Raw genomic sequence first — 19,184 nt, 5'->3', positions numbered from 1 at the left:
TAAATTAATTATGACCAAGTAAGAGTGAGTCTCTTACTGAACAGTGGTCAGCTGAGAAAACGTGGATGTCCTACATTGCAGTGATATCTTATTTCACTCCTCATAATAGGAAACGGCCTCCAAGGCTGCCTGAAGTTATGGTCCTGTCATGTTCCACGTAGCAAAACTCTACTTCCTGAAGCAAGTGACATCTGATGAGGTGTCTTAAGGGAGGCATTGTACGTCACCTATTAACTGGAATGAGACCTGCAGGGTCACAGTTTACCTGCTGCCACGTGGCTCCTGGAGGACTGTGGCTGGAACAGGTGAATTCAGGTGTTTACAAAGAGGTGTGGTGTGTTTGTTCACACTCACCTCCTCCCTGTTCTCCCTGTCTGCCCTATGGGACTGTTTCCTAAAGAGACAGAGAAGGAGGAGGAGCGTGGTTTGCTAGATTATCAACTGCAATGACTTGTAGGTGCACAAACCAGTTCACAGGATTTTTGTCATGCTTGTCTTTGTTTTCTGTTCACTGTAAAAGATCTCGCTATATGTTTAGCAGGTAAAACAAGGTAAGGGTCACAGAATGTGACTTGGCTAGATTGTTTTTCAAAGTTAGGTTGAAGATAGCAGGTTTTTTTTTTAAAGAAATCAGCCATCAAACAGCCAGATCGTACATCATCGTCTGCTTTTTTTTTCTTTTTTTTTTCTTCTGTTTAACAGCCTTAAGAGGATGCGTCTTTTTAGCCGCCGGCGTATGTCCCCCCTTAAATTGGTGCTCCTTGGGGGGACTCTCTTCATGGTGGCCTTGGTAGTTCTCCAAAGGGATGTTGGCTCTTCATCCGGTGACCCCTGGTTACAGGATCTGGTGGGAAAGAAGGACAAAGTAATGGTGATGGTCCGAGAGGCTGTGAACAATATTGGCTTCCAGATTGGTGCTCCACAGCCACCACCAGTAAAAGAGTCTACAGAGGATGCTAAGTGCCCCAGTGGATTTTACACTCAGGCTGAGCTCAGACCTCACTTGGAGAGACCACCGCAGGACTCCCAAAGCCCAGGGGCTGATGGGAGAGCATTTCAGAAAGACAACATGACCCCAGAGGAGGAGAAGGAGAAGGAGGAGGGCATGACACGACATTGTTTCAACCAATTTGCCAGTGATCGTATCTCGCTCAGCCGTAGTCTTGGGGATGACACAAGGCCTCCAGAGTAAGAGCAAGTTATCAGAATTTTGTCATAGCTTGGACCAATCTTTGTTTTACCAGTAGGCATGTTGATATATACACAGGCCAGATAATATGCTGCATCACAGCTGCGGTAATACTCAGGGAGGTAAATTATTTACATGCTTTTGCATAATGTGTTAGTTGTTAAAAGTTAAGACTGTTCTGTCTGTAACCACTTAAAATAAGTATAGTATGCACAGCACGTGATATCCTAGATAATACAATGGGATATTATCTGTTGTAAATACTTTCATCCACTGTAAATATTTGTACAGCTTAATTTTTGTACACAATGGTAGGCCAGAGATTTCTCCCCCAGTGGCTTTTAATGTGTGTTAATTGTTGAGCATGTTGGGTGTTGAACTATGTAAAGTATCAGTGAGTAGACCTCAAATATTTTCACACAATAGTCTGTCACTTTCAAAGACTGCTCTTAGGTATGACTCATTCTCACATGCACACCTATTTCTCTTTGTCTCTTTGTGTTTTGACGTGGCTCACCTCGCTTAGGTGTGTAGAGAGGAAGTTTCGTCGCTGCCCTCCTCTGCCTACCACTAGTGTTATTATAGTGTTCCACAATGAGGCATGGTCCACCCTCCTCAGGACAGTCTACAGCGTCCTGCACACATCTCCTGCTGTCCTCCTAAAAGAGATCATCTTGGTGGATGATGCCAGTACTGCAGGTAAAGGGGGGGCAATACAGGAAGGTTGGAGTTTTACTAAAACTGCTCACTTTTAGGAGACTAGAATTTTATTTTTTTTTAATAATGTAAATAAATTAGAGGCTTGAGCCTGTCCCAGCTGTAGGATGCCATTCTGTAGCAGACAATCAATCATTGACGCTCATGTTCATAACCGTGGCCGATTTTGAGTTACCAATTAACCTAACAGCATATCTTTGGACTGTGGGAGGAAGCTGAGACCATTAGGTGGCCATCAGATTTGAAGCCATAGTCTTCTTGTCGTGAAGTGGTGGTGCGAACCAGTGCACCATCACGCCACATCTAGAAAATGCCTTTTATAATTATAATCATGTTGTGAATTTAATTTGATGTGAAAGGAAATCACTGGAATATATATTTTTTTTTAAGATGTTATATTCATGCAGTAGCTGTAACTGAGATGAAACTTGATGGATTTTCAATATTTAAGTTAATAAAACTGACCTTCAAGTTTTTAGGGCAATGTTCCAGTTGCTTTATCAGCTTTGATAAGATAAACTAGAATAATGTTCACTTGGTATTTTTCACAGCAAGCAAGTAGTATTTTACAAATAGGTGAAGAGACTTCCATTTAAAGTGATGAGCAGGGAGACAGTGGTCTGCATTGTCATGTATAAGAATAACCATGTGAGTTTTACCAAGATATGTCCAAAAGCATTGGTACAGTGAAAATGAGCTATAGAGTGATAGAAAACCTGCCTGGAGCACTTCCAACTCAGTGAGAGCTGGCAGAACAGTTGTGATAAGAGGCCTAATTTTAATATTCTGTGTGCAAATTTGTAAAATGGGAAGTATTTTATGATCCAGCATATTAAATGCTATGACTTCGCTTTCAAAGTGTTTGCCAAAGCTGACTTCTCATGTTTGGAAACTGCAAACAATGTGCAGCATTATTTCATCATTTTTTACTGTTACTGTCCTACTGATGTGCCATTTGTTTTATATAGATTCCCCTTTGTTGTGGGTTGCACTCTCTGGTTTAGAATCTAAGCTGCATGTATCTTGTGCAGTCACTGGAATGCCATTTAATGTGTAGGCCAAGTTTACTGTAGCGTTGTAGCTAAGACTGTGCACTCCCTGTAAACGTGTTGTCATGGCCTATTAAATGAGCTTAAAATCTTTTTTTTTTCCTTTTTTCCAGTTGTCAGTCATAACTTGTTTGAACCCTCAACTGTCTTTCTACTGTATGCATAGTTCTTTTGACTACCCCAGCAACAACTTTCATGTTCATGGTGTGAACTTGGTGGATTCACTGACTGAAACTCGCAAGAAATGCGGTGTTCACTGTGGTCAAAAAGGCTCCTGAAGAGGAAATGTAACCTAGTTTTACTAGCAGTGTTTACACTTCATTGGTATTTTTTGCAGTGGTCACAAGGGTATAAACTTAATGGATGGTTGATTTATTTTATTTTTTTCATGTCCTTTCACTAACTGCTTTGTCACAATAACCACAACAATGACAAAAAGTACCTTTTTATTCTCGCAAAGTTAGAGCCACTGGAGCTTGTCTAAAGACAACTTTTGTTTTACATAAAGGCAAAACTGACACGTGCATGTTGCATCACTGCAGAGCATCTGAAGGGCATGCTGGAGGAGTATATACGTCAGCTGAAGATTGTCCGCGTAGTGAGGCAGCCGGAGAGGAAGGGCCTCATCACAGCCAGGCTTCTGGGTGCCAGTATTGCTCAGGCTGAAGTTCTCACCTTCCTTGATGCACACTGTGAGAAAATAAACACACAAATAATTCAAATGTCAAAGTTTCCTTTTTAGTCATCTGTGTGTAGCTCACTGAGCCATGTCAGGGTTGGGGGAGTTAAACTAAAAATGTGTGTGCTTTTCAATTCCTATAAATATCTGACATTCTCTGTGTAACCGTTTTACAGTCTTGGCTAAAACAATAAAAATAATTAATTTTTATACTGTACAGATCCAGTTATGACTTATCCATGTTTTGGGATAAGTGCATATGTCTTCTTTTGTGTGCTACTTAACAAAGGAATTAGTTAAATGTGCTGCTTATGAATGTATTAAAACTACATGGTTTATGGGCCAGACACCAGAAACTGAGCGGCTTTAATATAGAATGCTTGAAATGAATGTGGTCAGAAATTGTGCCTCTTTTAAGGGACTGCGTGATCTGAAGCATGTAATCAATTGAACTTGTTGCAGCAATAATCGCTTGTCTATTTGTGTGCTTTTCTTATGTAGTAACTTTTAACTTCTGCTCATTTGGATATGGTTCAGCTTTTTCATAGAAGATGCATTTAATTACGATTGATTTTGATGTCAAATATGTACAGTGTTTTGCATCAGTATTTAAGTATTTGCACATAGGAGAAAAATTCAGCTACATATTATACCAGCATACGTCTGAACCAAGCTGTGGCCTGTCATTACTGCTTATATCTTACACTGAATACGGTGATATTTTGTTTTAAGAAGAAATATGAAACAATCACTGTCCCTTCATCTCCATTTAGGTGAGTGTTTCCATGGTTGGCTAGAGCCCTTGCTGGCCCGGATTCTTGAGGAACCCACTGCTGTAGTTAGTCCAGAAATCAGCAGCATTGACCTCAACACCTTTCAGTTCCATAAACCTGTGGCCACTAGCCGTGCCTTCAACAGAGGTAACTTTGACTGGAGCCTGACTTTCGGCTGGGAGGCTATCCCCGAGGATGCAAAGAGGCTACGCAAGGATGAAACCTACCCTGTAAAGTAAGAAGAGTCATGTTTGCTTCACATAGAAACTCCTGAATCGTGTAAAATGCCTGATGGTTTTCTGATCATTTCAGAACGCCCACTTTTGCTGGAGGTCTCTTCTCAATTTCGAAAGAGTACTTTGAGTACATCGGAACATACGATGACAAGATGGAGATCTGGGGCGGTGAAAATGTGGAAATGTCATTCAGGGTCAGACTTCTTTTTTTTTTTTGTTTGTTTTTTGTTTTGTTTTTTATCTAATCTCTGCTTTCACAGATCCACATTATTTCATAGGTCTCCTCTTATTGAGTTTAAGTGCTTGTCATTTTTGATTCAGGTGTGGCAGTGTGGGGGTCAGCTAGAGATCATCCCTTGTTCTGTGGTGGGCCACGTCTTCCGCACAAAGAGCCCCCACACCTTCCCCAAGGGCACTGAGGTAATCACTCGCAACCAGGTTCGCCTAGCTGAAGTCTGGATGGACGACTATAAGAAGGTCTTCTATCGGCGCAACAAGAATGCAGCAATTATGGCCAGTGAGGTCTGTTTGTGTCTTATGGATTTGTGACCCTTCTTCTGACACATTTTTGACTGGAATTCAAACTCTATGGTGCACCAAGTTGATAAGATTTGTACTTGTAAGAAGCTGTATTAATGACGTTTTTTAAATGACACCCCCTTCACTGTATAGCACAAATATGGAGATATCTCTGATCGCCTGAAACTGAGAGAGAGCCTTCAGTGCAAGAACTTCTCCTGGTATCTAAACACAGTCTACCCAGAGATCTTTGTTCCAGACTTAACTCCAGAAAAATTTGGAGCCGTGAGTCACTTTTGTGAATGGCAACCATCTAATACACTACATGTGCTTTGTAATTGCGGCAGTATTTTATTTTGTGTCCATGTTTGTTACAGATTAAAAACTTTGGCTCTAATAAGTGCCTGGATGTTGGAGAGAACAACAAAGGGGGTAAACCTCTCATCATATATTATTGTCACAACATGGGAGGCAATCAGGTGAAGTAACTGGTGCGGTTATTTGAACTGAAGAGGATTTGCTTATGCTCTTGAGCAGTTGAGTTCTAATTGGATGATTGTGTCTTTTAGTACTTTGAGTATACCTCTCATAAGGAGCTGCGTCATAACATTGGAAAACAGCTGTGTCTTCATGCCTCGGGCCAGTCAGAGCCAGTGAAGATTGAGCTGTGCCAGCTGAAGGGGAAAGGTACCAGTCTGGCACCTGAACAGGAGTGGGTCTTTACAGAGGTGAGGAGCATTTGGAGCCCAATACATTTTGTTTTTGTTTTTTTGTTTTGTGTTTTTTTTTTTTTTTAAAAATCTGCCCAAATGCACTTAATCACCTTCATATTTGTCGATCAAATTTAAAGCAGTCTTCCAGTCAGCTGTAATTAGCATAGTGACTGGGGAAAAAGGGAAAGCAGTGAGATTCATAACTGAGATTATTATTATGAGGCTGCTTTAAAAAAAAAAAAAAAATTAGTGGACAGTCATGGCAAAGAAAAACTACTGAAAACTACAAGTTGCCATGTGTACACCTTGAACTGTATTTATGTATGATATGTCAGGTACTGAGATTTAGAGGTGCTAATGTTCTCCCATTTGTTTCCAGTATATTTGATAAGGTAACTACTGGCTTTTGCCTTTTAGCCACCACAAAGCCAGCATGGTGATTTTTCTCATCAAACTAAGTGTTTAACCATTTGCTGTTGTATCCAAACAACAGTTATACCTTTTTTAATTAATATATCAATTTGAGTTTTACCAGCCCTCCCTCTGTTGTTCTCCAGGAAAATCTTCTGAAGAATCCAAGCAGTAGAAAATGTTTACAGTTGAGAGGAGACCAGATTGTGATGGACCACTGCAATGCTGCTGAGATCTACCAGCAGTGGGCCTTCAGCTGACCTTCCAGTCCTCACATCAGGTGACCTGTGGCATCTTGCACCCCCTTTCTCAAACTTGGCACAGAGGAGCCAAATCAGCATTGATCGAGTAGGACTTGCCGTGAAGCTTGAGGCATTTGACTATACTGAATGGATAGTTAAAGATGGAGGACAAAGTAAAGACAGTCACATCTGTCAGACCCTTGTTTTAAATGTATTTATATAAGAAACTCTGCAGAGATTTGATGGTGGTTGTTGGGGATCTTCAGTATCTGTGCAAAGCTGTGAAAGCAAGTGACTTTAAATGACTGGATTCACACCCCAGCTTGGACAATCAAGATTTTCTTGTTTTTTTGGTTTTTTTTTTTTTGTTTGTTTGCTCTGGGGTTTTTTTGTTTTTGTTTGTTTGTTTTTGAGACACTGAATTTTGAAATGGGATCCCATGTTTAGGTCTTACTAAGGAGTAACGGATGCCCATTGTTTTTTTTTAATAAAAATTCTGTTTTAGATGAGGTATTGTTTGTATACAGTATGTGTTGGGTTTTTTATTTTTTAAATGGCCAAGTCTATTTCTGAAGGTTTTATACATAAAAACTGAATTATAATGGAGTTGTAACTAACATCTGTTGTCTGTGTTTTATTATATTATCATACACTTATGAAGTGCTAATCTTAATTTTCTTTTCTGTAGTTTCGTAATGGTTGGTACTGATTAACAAAATATAGTCATTCCAAAAGGAATAATTAACCAAGTCTCTTTGCTGTGGTTACTCATACTACAATATTAAATGAGTGGGCTTTAAAGCTACAGTGACTTTAAGTTGCCAGCCTAGAAACACTTCATGATTCATTGTACAGCTGGTAAAACTACCATTCCCAGGGCAGTATACTGATAAGAACTCTTTTTGTAGCATTAAGACTTTATCAGAGGCATCTGTTTAGTCATTTGCGCAATCTCCTAAGCCACTAAGGAGTGGCTTAGGAGATTGGCACAGAGAGCAAGAAACTTTCCTGTCATTAGTTATGTGACTAGAACTGAAATGTGTTAAAGCCACTGAGAAGGTTTATAAAACTCAAACTGATGGAATGAGCAGATTTTTATTTCATGGGTGAGTAGCTTATACACAACCCTGCTCTTTAGCTGAGGAGCTAGGGGTTATATACTCTAAAATGCATTTAAGCTCTAGACAAAGACAGATATGATCTACTTTTCAACAGTAGGTGGCAGCACAGAGGCAGTAAAGTTTTCTGCAAGGCAAGGCTGACAGCTGAAATTTTACTGAGTGTCATGCAGCCACAGGGAAATAAGTGGTCACAGTAAGGAGAGACTAAGAGCAGATGGGTCAGAAGATGAGCTCAGACTGTTTGACTCGCTCTGAGGTGTTTGGGCAGCTCAGGCGGGAGCTTTATGGGGAGGAGCAGTCAAGTCATTCCAATACACACTTATTCATCATACTGGGAGCATCTGTGAGTACAACTTTTAAACTTCATGTGACAAATGATGAAATGTCTTCTGTGTTTAAATTATTAGCATCTTGTTTGTTGTGGCAACTGGACTTGGAATTGCACCAAAAACACTTCATGGTGTCTGACGTGACAGGGTGGTAAAAGGCTTCATATAAAACCAGTTCACCAGGGAATATTGTTGCAGTGTGGTAATCAGAGAATAGAAGCCAGGGGTGAGTGCACGTTGACTGAAATGTGCTGCGTATACTTTTTCCTTTGTCAAGCAAGAATAGAGGGGACTGATTTGGGAGCAAAAACATTTTCACTGTTTTTGGTGTTGAGCCAGGAGCAAAGTGCCAGCTGCTTATCCGTCATTCGGTAATGTTTGTGCTAGTAACCTAACTGAAATTTACATGAAGTCTCAGAGTTCTGCAAATCAGTTGTGTTGCTAGAAAATCAGATTTTTATCACATTACACAATGGATTCTCTTGCACCACCGTGATTGCTTATTTCCAAAGTTTGTTTAGTCTTTGGACTCTTTGATTGTCACTGTGATTTGCTGTAAAAGTTTTGATCAGAACTTTTAAAAATTTTTTTAAAAACTTGTGTAATTTCCCCAGGGAGATCTTGCTAAAAAGAAGATCTATCCAACTTTATGGTGAGTAAAGAACAGCAGCGCACACACCAGCTGCAGTAATGACAGAGTTGTGCTTTAAAGTTGTTTGGTCACCTTTGTGTAATGAAGAGTTTGACCCTTGGCCAGAGTTTTCTGCATTACTGCCTTTGACTTATTCAGGTGGTTATTCAGAGATGGCCTCCTTCCAGACAACACGTTCTTTGTGGGTTTTGCCCGATCTAACCTGACTGTAGATGACATCAAGGCAGCATGTCTGCCCCACATGAAGGTAGTACCTTTAAATGTCTTTGGCTATCTAAGACAAGATGTTTTCAGGAATCACTGGTCCACATCTTCCTCAGGTCACTGATGAAGACAAAGACTACCTATCAGCCTTCTTCAGTAAGAACTCCTACCTGAGTGGCAGATATGATGATGGCAGCTCCTTCGACCAACTCAACAGACATCTGTCATCTCTATCTGGGGGCGGCAACACCAACAGACTTTTCTACCTGGCTCTACCACCAACTGTCTACCACCATGTCAGCACAAACATCAGAACCCACTGCATGAGCCTCAAGTTAGTACCTGCTGAGCCCTTAAAAACCATAGCTCACACACTGTTAATGACATTATTTTAATTGACTCTGTTTGTGGCAGAGGTTGGAACAGGGTAATTGTTGAGAAGCCCTTTGGTCGTGACCTCCAAAGCTCACAGGAACTATCAGCCCATCTTTCATACCTGTTCACAGAGGAACAGATCTACCGCATAGATCACTACCTGGGAAAGGAGATGGTCCAGAACCTCATGGTGCTTAGGTAAAAAAAAAAAAAAAAAAAAACCCATGCGATACATGCATTTTGTATCCTTTATCACAGGAATAAAATTAAGGGTTGTCATAGATGGTGGTGCTAAATTTCAGAAGAACTCACTTCTGTTCCACTCCTCCATCCATATTTTACTTGCTCATTTCCAGGTTTGGAAATCGCATTTTTGGACCCATATGGAACAGGAACAGTGTGGCCTGTGTGGTTCTCACTTTCAAGGAGCCTTTTGGCACTCAGGGCCGTGGAGGATACTTTGATGACTTTGGTATTATTCGGTGAGAGACAGTACATTCAGATAAATGTAGAAAAAAAAATATTACTGTGGAAACTTTCCCTTATTCCCTTCTTTTCCTCTTAATGTAGAGATGTCATGCAGAACCACCTCCTCCAGATGCTCTGTTTGGTTGCAATGGAGAAACCTCCTTCCACCAGTCCAGATGATGTGAGAGATGAGAAGGTAACGCCAGTGATTGGTATTGTAAGAATGTGTGAATTGCTTTCAATGACGTGATTATCAGGTCATTGTAATCCTTTTTTCCATTTTTTTATTCATGGACTCCAGGTGAAGGTGTTGAAGTGTATCACTCCTGTTGAAGTATCCGATGTTGTGCTTGGCCAGTATGTCGGAGATCCTGAAGGGGAGGGCCAATCCAGATTAGGATACCTTGATGATCCCACTGTACCCAAAGACTCCTGCACACCTACTTTTGCCACAGCAGTCCTCTATGTCCGGAATGAGAGATGGGATGGTGAGGCTATATCCCAGCTTTCTTTGTTCCTCACTTGTCTTTCCTAGTCTGCATTTTATTAAGCTTGTTGGATTTTCTCCCCCTTTGCATCCATCCATTGTCTGTCATTGCACCACACACCGATCCATCAGGAGTTCCTTTTATTCTGCGCTGTGGTAAAGCGCTAAATGAGCGGAAGGCAGAGGTACGTCTGCAGTTCACTGATGTGCCAGGAGACATCTTTGGCGACAGCTGTCAGAGAAATGAGCTGGTGGTGCGGGTGCAGCCAGATGAAGCTATTTACTTAAAAATGACAACCAAGAGGCCTGGAGTTTACTTCAATCCTGAGGAGACCGAGCTGGATCTCACCTACAAGAGCCGATACAAGGTGCCTAAGGCTTACATCAAAGTATTAATTGTAATCCAGAATTCAGGTTCAACTTTTACTCTTGAAGGGGACACATTATGCGTTTCCTTATTTTCTGTCATAGAGTGCAGGCTGTTCATATTAAACATAGATAGTGAGGTCAGCTCATTTACAAGCAGTCCCTGTGAGCCAAAACTCGAGGCTTCAGACTTCTCTCAACTCTGTGTTGGAAACAGTTTTTTTTTTTTCCCTACTTTTGGATGTGGATACAGTCAGCTCAGGCAAACCGCTCCACTAGTGAGCACAGTAAGCACACCTTCTGTTCAAACTTTCTATTGGCAAGGAGCAGCTATTCAGGAGAAAGCTGGAATAAAGGAAGGGGCAATCATGGCCTGTTTCCAAAGGAATTTGAATGAGGATGAATAAAGATTGCATAGAAATCTGAATAATGCAAAGCTACTCCCTTGTTATTTTTGTTATCCTTGATATTGTAGGTCATTAAACTTGGAATTAGTATGTATGTAATACTTTAACAGCTGCTGTCTATTTGCAGGATGTGAAGCTCCCAGATGCTTATGAAAGACTGATACTGGATGTCTTCTGTGGAAATCAAATGCATTTTGTTCGCAGGTTGGTGCAGTCATTGAAAAGATGAGCATATCTGCACTATTTGTCTCCATGGTACCCAATGTTTTATCAACATTTATGGTTAGATATGTGCACCAGCCAGGTTTAAATAGCATTTTTTTTTTCTTAGCTGTGGTTTTAAGTGTTCCCTCATCAAACTGTTTTCATCTCTTTCTGTCTCAGTGATGAGTTACGGGAGGCCTGGAGGATCTTCACCCCCCTCCTCCACCAAATAGAGAGAGAGAAGACGTGCCCCATTCCCTACTCATATGGAAGGTAAACAGGGTTTTATGAAACAAAATTAAATATGCATATCATCCTTTATAGTGACAGTTCTTCTTCCCATCCTTATTTGTTGCGTCCACAGTCGTGGTCCGAGAGAAGCGGATGATCTGATGAAGAGGGTGGGATTTCGCTATGAGGGAACATACAAGTGGGTGCAGCCCCACACAACTTAATGCTTTCTGTCACACAACCACGAATAAAGATTGTAAAACAGTTTACAAACAATAAAGTTTACTGCAGTCACTGCTGCACTTCATTGATTTCTGATTTTCTCCACATGCAAGAAACCACTGCTGATAATGAAAGAGGAGATAAAAAGAATTGTAACAGCCTCATTTTGACAAAGCAAACATTTAAATGTCTGGTGTCAGGTAAGAGCAACTTTTAGGTGTGTTCTAATTTCAATTCAAAGCCCTCTGTCACTGTTACTAACGTGTTATTAATCTCTTACAATTTATGAATATTAACATTTTTGGTACGGTTAAATCATTTCTATCAACCGCTTACACCAGATTGACGCTGGTTCAAAGCACTTTGCTTCTACCAAGTTTGAGGCCTAACTGGAATCATATGCACACAATTTCTTTCACACCAGTAATAAACCATTCGGTCAACCTCACAGGACTTGAAGGGCAGTGGGAAACACAGCGAGGACAAACACCTGTTTAAACAATTCTTGTGTCTTGCTGTTCCAATTCATTACAGTAATAATTTTGGTCCATTAAGTAGGAAGAATTTTATGGCCCATTAGTATAGGAAGGTGTGTTTACATTATTTTTTTTTTTGCTATGAATTTCATAATCTGAGACTAGAAAATGCTCAGAGATAACATACAACCAGGAATCCTTCACACCTTTAATTCAGTTTGATATAAAATCTGCACTGCTGCTGAACTAAAGTTGACTACAATCAAGCAATAAAAAGTATTTTTATTGCATAATGAATTTGTTGTCTTTTAATTTCCGTTTACATTTCCCATGACTTTGTCTGGAAACTTGTGCACATAAATAGAATTTACAGAACAAGAGCTGCTCGCTCACTGTATACAGTACAAGTTAAAGTAGTTCAATGACAAAAAGCAGCTCAAAAAATTACCAAGGCACAGTAAACCAACACACACACACACATTTAAGAAGAAAAAATTATTACAATGAAAATAATGTATAGAAGTATCTGAAAGGTTAGGGATGTTTTGGCAATCACAGACTGCGAGTCTGACTATTTTTTAAAATAAATTCACAAATCAGTCCCATGATACAAACACTCCATTTTTCACTTTTTCCCCCTCATCAAGAATTTAGACTATTCATAGAGAATGCATCTACTTTTACTCTTGTCACTTCCTTGGCTGCAGCTATGCATGGCCGATCCGTCCTCAATACCTCTGGCATACAGACGCACCAGCTGACCGTGGATCCTGACAGAAGTGAGCAAATACAAAATATTGTCACATGTGCACATTTTTTTTCTCTTTAGCTTTTAACTAAGGGTGAACTATTGACATGAAATCATTTTTTAACATGACTTTATAACAGCAAGATGACAGTACAGTATTAAATTAAGCAAAACAACATTCTGAGTGGTGCTCTCTTACTTGCAGAAGATCTCACTGAAAGGCAGAATCTCTCCATCACAGTTCCACACTGACACAGTTGGAGTCTTTTTGCAGCACAAACCACACAGGATGGGAGTCACCATTTTGTGCTTATTCATTATTTCTCGCCCCACGACGCTCTGCGCCAAGTGCTGCTGAGATCCGTTTCTGCTTACAGTGTCCACGCATTCTCTCTCTTCATCACCTATTCTGCAATTCAGCTGTCCGATTTCTTCATGTCCTCCTTCCTCTCTGCCTTCTGGCAGAGAGAAACGGACTGCCTTCACACGGTGGACCTCCACAAATGGCAGGTCAAACTAAGGAATGTAGGAATGATTGGATCAAGCAGTTTTTCAATTTCTCAGTCAACTTCTGTTTTTAACTCAACACGGCATACCTGGTCCTGTGTGCTTGTGTGCCTGTGGAGGAACTTGAGGAAGTTCAGAGGGTGAGTGTCCCATACTAGGATGAGATCCCCTGTTCCGTCTGCCAGATGAGCAGACGGAGAGAGACCTAAAGGACTCCTGGCACATGAGCTGGACATACAAGTGAGAGATATACACCTGAACCTGCCTTCCACACTTACCCATTCACCTGAAAAGACAAAAAGAAAGGTCATTTAATTGACTTTGAATGCGGCATGATGGTTGGTGCCAGGCACAGTCTGAGTGTTCGTGATTTCTGCTAAATGGGCTTAAATAAAACAACTGTTCTTTTATGAGTGTTTGTGTTGTCACCTTCAGAATCATTGCTGTACTGGCTGAAGTGGGAGCTGTACAGGGAGCCCGAATCAGAGGTGTGTGGGAAAAGTCGTTCTGTACTTTTAGAGCACACGCTGCACCTAAAAACCACAAAGAGTTTCACGTTCCTTTAAGCCTGTGAAATAACAAGCTTCCTGACCTTGGCAAGAGCATTCATAAGAGCATTATAAACTATTTGCTGACTGTCAGAGCCATCAGCCCCAGACACAAACTAAGGCACCACACACTAACAAGAGGCTTTGGCTCACCTTTCAACTAGATCAAGTTTCTCTTGCTATGGCTCCGACTCTCCTTGAGGAGCAACCAAAACCTGAGTCCCCGCTGCAGGGGGTAGCCGTTACAGTATCTCAAAGTGAATTTGAACCATTTCACTGATCCTTTAATAATAATGATGCTCCTCTCAAGGACAGCTTCTCACTTTCAAATTAAAAGATTAAAATGAGCTTCATTCTTAACAGCCTCACCAGAGTAAGATGGGTAATCAAAAGTAAATGAATAAATAACAGGCTTTCATATTTTCTTGAAAAAAAAAAAAAAAAAAAAAAAAATCACATTTGAGTATGCCTTGCATGTCAAAGTTGCAGTTACATCTACAGTGGGAGCAAAGCCAGTGCATAGTGATCACTGAGTCATGAAGATGGAGAGGTATGGTCTGCCCTATAGATTTCTTTGTCTCTTTCGAGTGTGTAATTTACCCTGAGAGGCAGCGTGTTTTATCTCTAGGGCTGGAGAGCAGCGGGTCTGCTGGTAGATATTGAACTACACCAGCGTAGCTTCTGTTGCTCAGGTACACTACTGTGCCTATACAAAAGAGAACAATTAGCTAAAAATACAAAACAGATACATGTGCACGATTTTAAAAAGGAACATACAGGGTGGTTTTACTACAGCAGATGTTTTTTGTTTTTTTTTTTTAAAAAAAAGGAAGCACTGATGTTATCAGACACTTTCATCTTCGCCATGGTAATGAGAGTTATAGTTTCAGGATGAATTTTTAAACTTTGAGCTAAAAATAATAGAGTGAGTCTAACAGGATGTTATTCAGCAAACTGTCACTTGCTTTGTTCTAAATGAATCATCGGTCAGGACCTGAATAGTCATATCTGAGAGGTCCCATCCAGCGGTGCTTTTCACTCTCAACCAGTACGTCCCCATAGAAGCCATACCCCACCAGAGATACTGAGTAGCGCACCGAAGAGGCATGATGAACTGAACACACATCTAATGGCTGAGAGTCTCCTGCAAAGCATTGAGGGAAATTAGTGACTATATACAAACTTAATTATAGAGCTTAAATTAAAAAAAAAAGAAATTTTTTTTTTTTAGATGACAGTTACGCTGCACTTACAGTCATGAAAACAAGTTTTCACAGGACTTCATGAAGTGCTGTGAAAAAACTAAGCACACCCTTACTGCCTCCATAAGAATTAAGAGGATAAGCAGCAGCCAGGTGCTGCTAATCAAATGTAATTGATTATTGATTATCACAAGTGTGAGCACCTCTGTAAAAGCAGATGTTTTGGCAGCTTGCTGGTCTGGAGCATTCAGGTGTTTGTTAACACAATGCCAAGGAGGAAAGACATCAGCAATAATCTTGAAGCCAGTGTTGCTGTGCATCAATCTGGAAAGGGTTATAAGGCCATTTCCAAACAACCTGAAGCCCATCCTTAAAAACATTGAAGGCAGTTGTCAATCTTCCCAGTAGAGGACATCCCAACAAAGTCACTCCAGTGTCAGAGTGTGCAATGTTCAGAGAACTATGCATAAAACCCCAAGAGCTACATCTCAGACTCTGCTAGCCTCGGTTAGCATGTTAAATATGTTCATGACAGTATAATTAGAAAAAGACGGAATAAATGTGGCTTTTTTGGAAAGGTTGCCAGCAGAAAATCTCTTCTCTCTAAAAGTTTGCAAAGTGACAAAATTGCACAACGCATCATGGTGCACAATACCTCATACCAACTGACAAGCACGATGGTGGAGGTGTTGTGGTTTGAGCTTGTTTTGCAGCCACAGGACCTGGACCCCTAGCAGTTCACCTCACAGTGAGGTATTCTGAAGTATCCTACAATCAAATGTGAGACCATCTGTCTGACAGCTAGAGCTTGGCCCAAACTGGGTCATCCAACAGGACAATGATCCCATGCACAGCAGCAAAACTACAACAGAATTGCTGAAAAAGAAAACAGATCATGGTGTTGCAATGGCCCAGTCAACTTCAACCCTACTGCAACATTAGGCGGGCCCCCTAAGAGAGATATGCGTAAACAAATACCACAAACCTCAAGGAACTGAAGCAGCGGTGCACAGAGGAGTTAGCAAAAACACCTACACAATAATGTGAAAGTGGTAAAGTCATAGAGAAAATGATTGTTTCAACTTTTTGCCACTGAAGATGATTCTATAGGCTACTGAATCATGGGGTGTACTTAGATTTTGCAGGACTGCAGAGACTCCTGTGAAAACCTCTCTCACATGACTGTATGCAGTTTTTTCTCACCAATAATGATGTGCAAAGCTGAAGTAACAGGATCAATAACTCCCACTGTGGCGTAACATACACAGTCTGTAGAACCTAAAATAGATACCACATATTAGAAAGTGTGAGTCACACCTTTAAAATCTAAAGCCATCCGTTATTAATTGCTTATGAACAGTAACCTGCAGGGATGATGCCCATATGAAGTGGGCATGGCTGCAACGTGACAGTGGGATCACTCTCACAAAGGCCTGCCTCTTGTTGTGTCCGCCCAATCAAACCATGAAGTATTTCACTGAACATGCCGTCGCCACCCACACACACCACACTGTAGTAAACAAACATAATAATTTCTGTTGTGAAAGCCCCTCCTAGAAAGCTTCGCTCTCTTACAACAGTATTTACACTCTGGTGCTGATTCTGCTTACCCATCAAAGCCTGTCAGATCTTTCTTCAAGAGGTGGTCTCTGGCCTGGTTAGCCCGTTCAGTCACTAAACGTATATAATGATTAGATGTAAACTAAAATGTTTCTTTTCTTTAAGTAGATCACTCTAAGGCTGTCTGTCAGATATAACCCTTTAAACTAGAAGAACATCAAGCATATCTCAGTTTACCTATAACATGAGAGCTGATCCCAGCCAGCTCAAACAGAGGGGCAACAAGTGAATGGTAGATCTCTCTTCCCTTCTTCTTTCCTCCAAATGGGTTGATGAACACCAACAGTCTATGTGGACGCAAAGGACCTGAAAGATACATTTGGAATATCACAGGCTGGAAGCTGAAAACTTCTGACACGCAACTGATAGAGGATTTCAATATTTTTAAAAAAATGTCAGGGTAGTGCCTGGTTCAATTATCCATCCCTACTGTGAGTTTTGAGGGCAGTCCTTAGATGTTTTATCCACTGGTCTCTGAGGGCCCGACTGGGGCAGCTGAACTGGGTCCGGCCCAGGCTCCACAGCAACCCACAGGAGCCTCCACTTCTGCTACGCTTGACGTAGAAAACTGGATGCAGATGACAGATAAAAGAAACTGAAACCATGCTGTTAAACCACAGTATCAACCGTTGCGGGGGGGGGGGGGGGGGGGGGGGGGGGGGGGGGGGGGCTACAAACACACATTTTACAAAATGGAAATTTAGCTTGTTGTGCACCTGTATGCATACTTTTCACACTATCCTATCACCTAAATCTCAGTGGCTTAAGATGTACAATCCTTCCAGCCATATTATTATTTATCTTACAATGGCTTTGGGTGTGTGATACTCAAGAATCTCCTAAGAGAACTCACCTGTGAAATCTTTGTCTGTGTCCTCAACTGACCTCTGCGGTAGGATCTCCACTCGACCCTCCTCAACTCCAACCACCTCTGCCACAGGTACTGAAACTTGAATTGTGTAAACATACACTGTGAAAAATTAAAGAAACATGTTTCTTTGTGTTGCTACAACTAATAGAACTTTTTAACAAAGGAACCTTTCTTGTTTTTCACTTGTCATAGAAAATAATGTACAATACAGCTGGTTCCTTGCCAGTTCTCAGGCCCAAACAATACAATACTAATAGCCAAACTCCATACTGCTTCAGTTTCATGGTGCCCCTATTGTTCAGGCTGCTGCTGTATCACAATAGGTGGCTCACACTGAGTTGTTGTTTGAGTGATACCTTTAAGTTATTGTGCCTACTGGCTGATTGGCACACCTTAAAGGAGGGGGTCATATCACACATTATTTACTGTACCTGTGTATAATAATTTAGAATGTGTTTCTGATTTTGATGAGATAGTTTGTACTGTTACCTGTTTTTTGTTTTGTTTTTTTAATCATTTAAACAGATATGGTTTATTTCTACACTTCTTTGTGATGATAGCCTGGAAACACTTCTGTTTTTCACATTAATATATTCTCACCTGTGTTTGTGGATGAGAGGAAAAAAAAACACTTTTGATATATATTTTTGTTGTTGTTGAGAAATTAGAATATAAGGCCCATGTTGGGCTATAATATTATGTCAGGAAGTGGGTGTGTTTATGCCTGTGTTCAGTAAACTGCCTCTGTCAGTCATGTGTCATGTTTGTGCTGCTTAACTCGTTTTTCATGTTTTCTGTATGCAGGCTTAATTAAAGCGCTCCTTCCTGTGCTCAAAAATAACATGTAACCTGTAAGGAATGGTACTTATAGTTTAGGCCACTTACATATAATAAATACAGTCTTCTTTGTCAGGTCAGTCCAGTTAATGTCAGTACAATGTAGACAAAACAGGCTTTGTCTTTTATATGCTTCAAAGTATGTGGGCGCATTGACATTTGTGATCTTTAAATGTTAAATAAAACAAACAGAACCGTGCTAAGTAAAAGTTTATGAATGTGTTTGTGCTGCTCTCATTTAAATGCAGTATACACAGTCTCTGTAAAGCGCCATCAGATACCGACTGATGTGAGGGAGGTCCATGACCACTTACCTGTTTTCTTATCAGCATTCTTCTTATCTACCTCAGTCCATTTGAAATGCCAGCCTGTGAGAACGGCCCGGTATCTCTTATTACCGATCCACAAACTTGACTCCAACCTCAGGTCAGTCTCCATCTGGAAGAGCGCTTACGATCACAGCGTTACTCTTTTCCGTGTACCAAAACACTTTCCCGATCACATTCTATACCCATAATGTTTGCGTGTCTGAGAAGTACAGACAGGATACTGGCTGGCTCATCTTGCCATCAGTCAAAAGTCGGCCTCAGTCCTTATCTGATTTGGGGAAGTTTTCATGTTCCTCTAAATGATCCCCGGTGACACATTCAGACTATTATGCCTTTAAAATGTTGGGAACACCGCCTGCCACACGGGTGTCATTCTAAAAATACCCGTTTCCTACCTGCACCCTTCTCTTGTGACACCTGCTCGATTTGCATATTGCGCTGCTGATTGGATC

The 19,184-nt window shown here is 40.8% G+C and overlaps 3 protein-coding genes across 3 annotated transcripts in view; 2 read left to right on the top strand and 1 right to left on the bottom strand.

The window, feature by feature from the left end:
• Positions 1-7,145, top strand: part of galnt6 (UDP-N-acetyl-alpha-D-galactosamine:polypeptide N-acetylgalactosaminyltransferase 6 (GalNAc-T6)) — a 7,805-nt gene extending 660 nt beyond the window's left edge. The window contains exons 2-11 of the mRNA XM_030732937.1: positions 703-1,188; positions 1,716-1,888; positions 3,498-3,647; positions 4,408-4,642; positions 4,720-4,837; positions 4,965-5,165; positions 5,316-5,447; positions 5,540-5,641; positions 5,732-5,890; positions 6,433-7,145. Coding sequence (XP_030588797.1) covers positions 713-1,188; positions 1,716-1,888; positions 3,498-3,647; positions 4,408-4,642; positions 4,720-4,837; positions 4,965-5,165; positions 5,316-5,447; positions 5,540-5,641; positions 5,732-5,890; positions 6,433-6,546 — 1,860 coding nt within the window. The 5' untranslated portion in view covers positions 703-712 and the 3' untranslated portion in view covers positions 6,547-7,145. The remainder of the gene's footprint in view (positions 1-702; positions 1,189-1,715; positions 1,889-3,497; positions 3,648-4,407; positions 4,643-4,719; positions 4,838-4,964; positions 5,166-5,315; positions 5,448-5,539; positions 5,642-5,731; positions 5,891-6,432) is intronic.
• Positions 7,146-7,805: 660 nt separating this feature from the next.
• Positions 7,806-12,261, top strand: LOC115782952 (glucose-6-phosphate 1-dehydrogenase-like). Its single transcript, XM_030733505.1, has 12 exons — positions 7,806-7,992; positions 8,593-8,630; positions 8,769-8,877; positions 8,951-9,168; positions 9,249-9,407; positions 9,566-9,691; positions 9,780-9,873; positions 9,979-10,165; positions 10,297-10,532; positions 11,065-11,141; positions 11,322-11,414; positions 11,506-12,261. The coding sequence occupies exons 1-12, from the start codon at positions 7,864-7,866 to the stop codon at positions 11,594-11,596; spliced, it is 1,557 nt and encodes a 518-aa protein (XP_030589365.1). The 5' UTR covers positions 7,806-7,863; the 3' UTR covers positions 11,597-12,261.
• Positions 12,262-12,372: 111 nt separating this feature from the next.
• Positions 12,373-19,096, bottom strand: LOC115783687 (ceramide kinase). The gene is made up of 13 exons (XM_030734632.1): positions 18,718-19,096; positions 17,549-17,644; positions 17,126-17,263; positions 16,873-17,001; positions 16,686-16,749; positions 16,440-16,585; positions 16,279-16,353; positions 14,868-15,017; positions 14,474-14,579; positions 13,755-13,858; positions 13,415-13,611; positions 13,018-13,334; positions 12,373-12,840 (listed from the first exon to the last, which is right to left on the bottom strand). The coding sequence occupies exons 1-13, from the start codon at positions 18,839-18,841 to the stop codon at positions 12,726-12,728; spliced, it is 1,761 nt and encodes a 586-aa protein (XP_030590492.1). The 5' UTR covers positions 18,842-19,096; the 3' UTR covers positions 12,373-12,725.
• Between the last annotated feature and the right edge of the window lie 88 nt (positions 19,097-19,184).

Source organism: Archocentrus centrarchus, chromosome 7 (genome assembly GCF_007364275.1).
Source record: "Archocentrus centrarchus isolate MPI-CPG fArcCen1 chromosome 7, fArcCen1, whole genome shotgun sequence".
Taxonomy (NCBI): Eukaryota; Metazoa; Chordata; class Actinopteri; order Cichliformes; family Cichlidae; genus Archocentrus; species Archocentrus centrarchus.
This window is presented reverse-complemented; position numbering and strand designations above follow the sequence as displayed.

Excerpts from the sequence above, each read along its gene's own strand:
- LOC115782952 (XM_030733505.1), top strand. The coding sequence starts at position 7,864 with ATGGGTCAGAAGATGAGCTCAGACTGTTTGACTCGCTCTGAGGTGTTT. Across the intron at positions 9,692-9,779 it reads GATGACTTTGGTATTATTCG|AGATGTCATGCAGAACCACC; the intron begins GTGAGAGACAGT and ends CTCTTAATGTAG. Across the intron at positions 9,874-9,978 it reads ATGATGTGAGAGATGAGAAG|GTGAAGGTGTTGAAGTGTAT; the intron begins GTAACGCCAGTG and ends CATGGACTCCAG.
- LOC115783687 (XM_030734632.1), bottom strand. The coding sequence starts at position 18,841 with ATGGAGACTGACCTGAGGTTGGAGTCAAGTTTGTGGATCGGTAATAAG. Across the intron at positions 17,645-18,717 it reads GAATGCTGATAAGAAAACAG|TTTCAGTACCTGTGGCAGAG; the intron begins GTAAGTGGTCAT and ends ACACAATTCAAG. Across the intron at positions 12,841-13,017 it reads TTCAGTGAGATCTTCTGCAA|GATCCACGGTCAGCTGGTGC; the intron begins GTAAGAGAGCAC and ends CACTTCTGTCAG.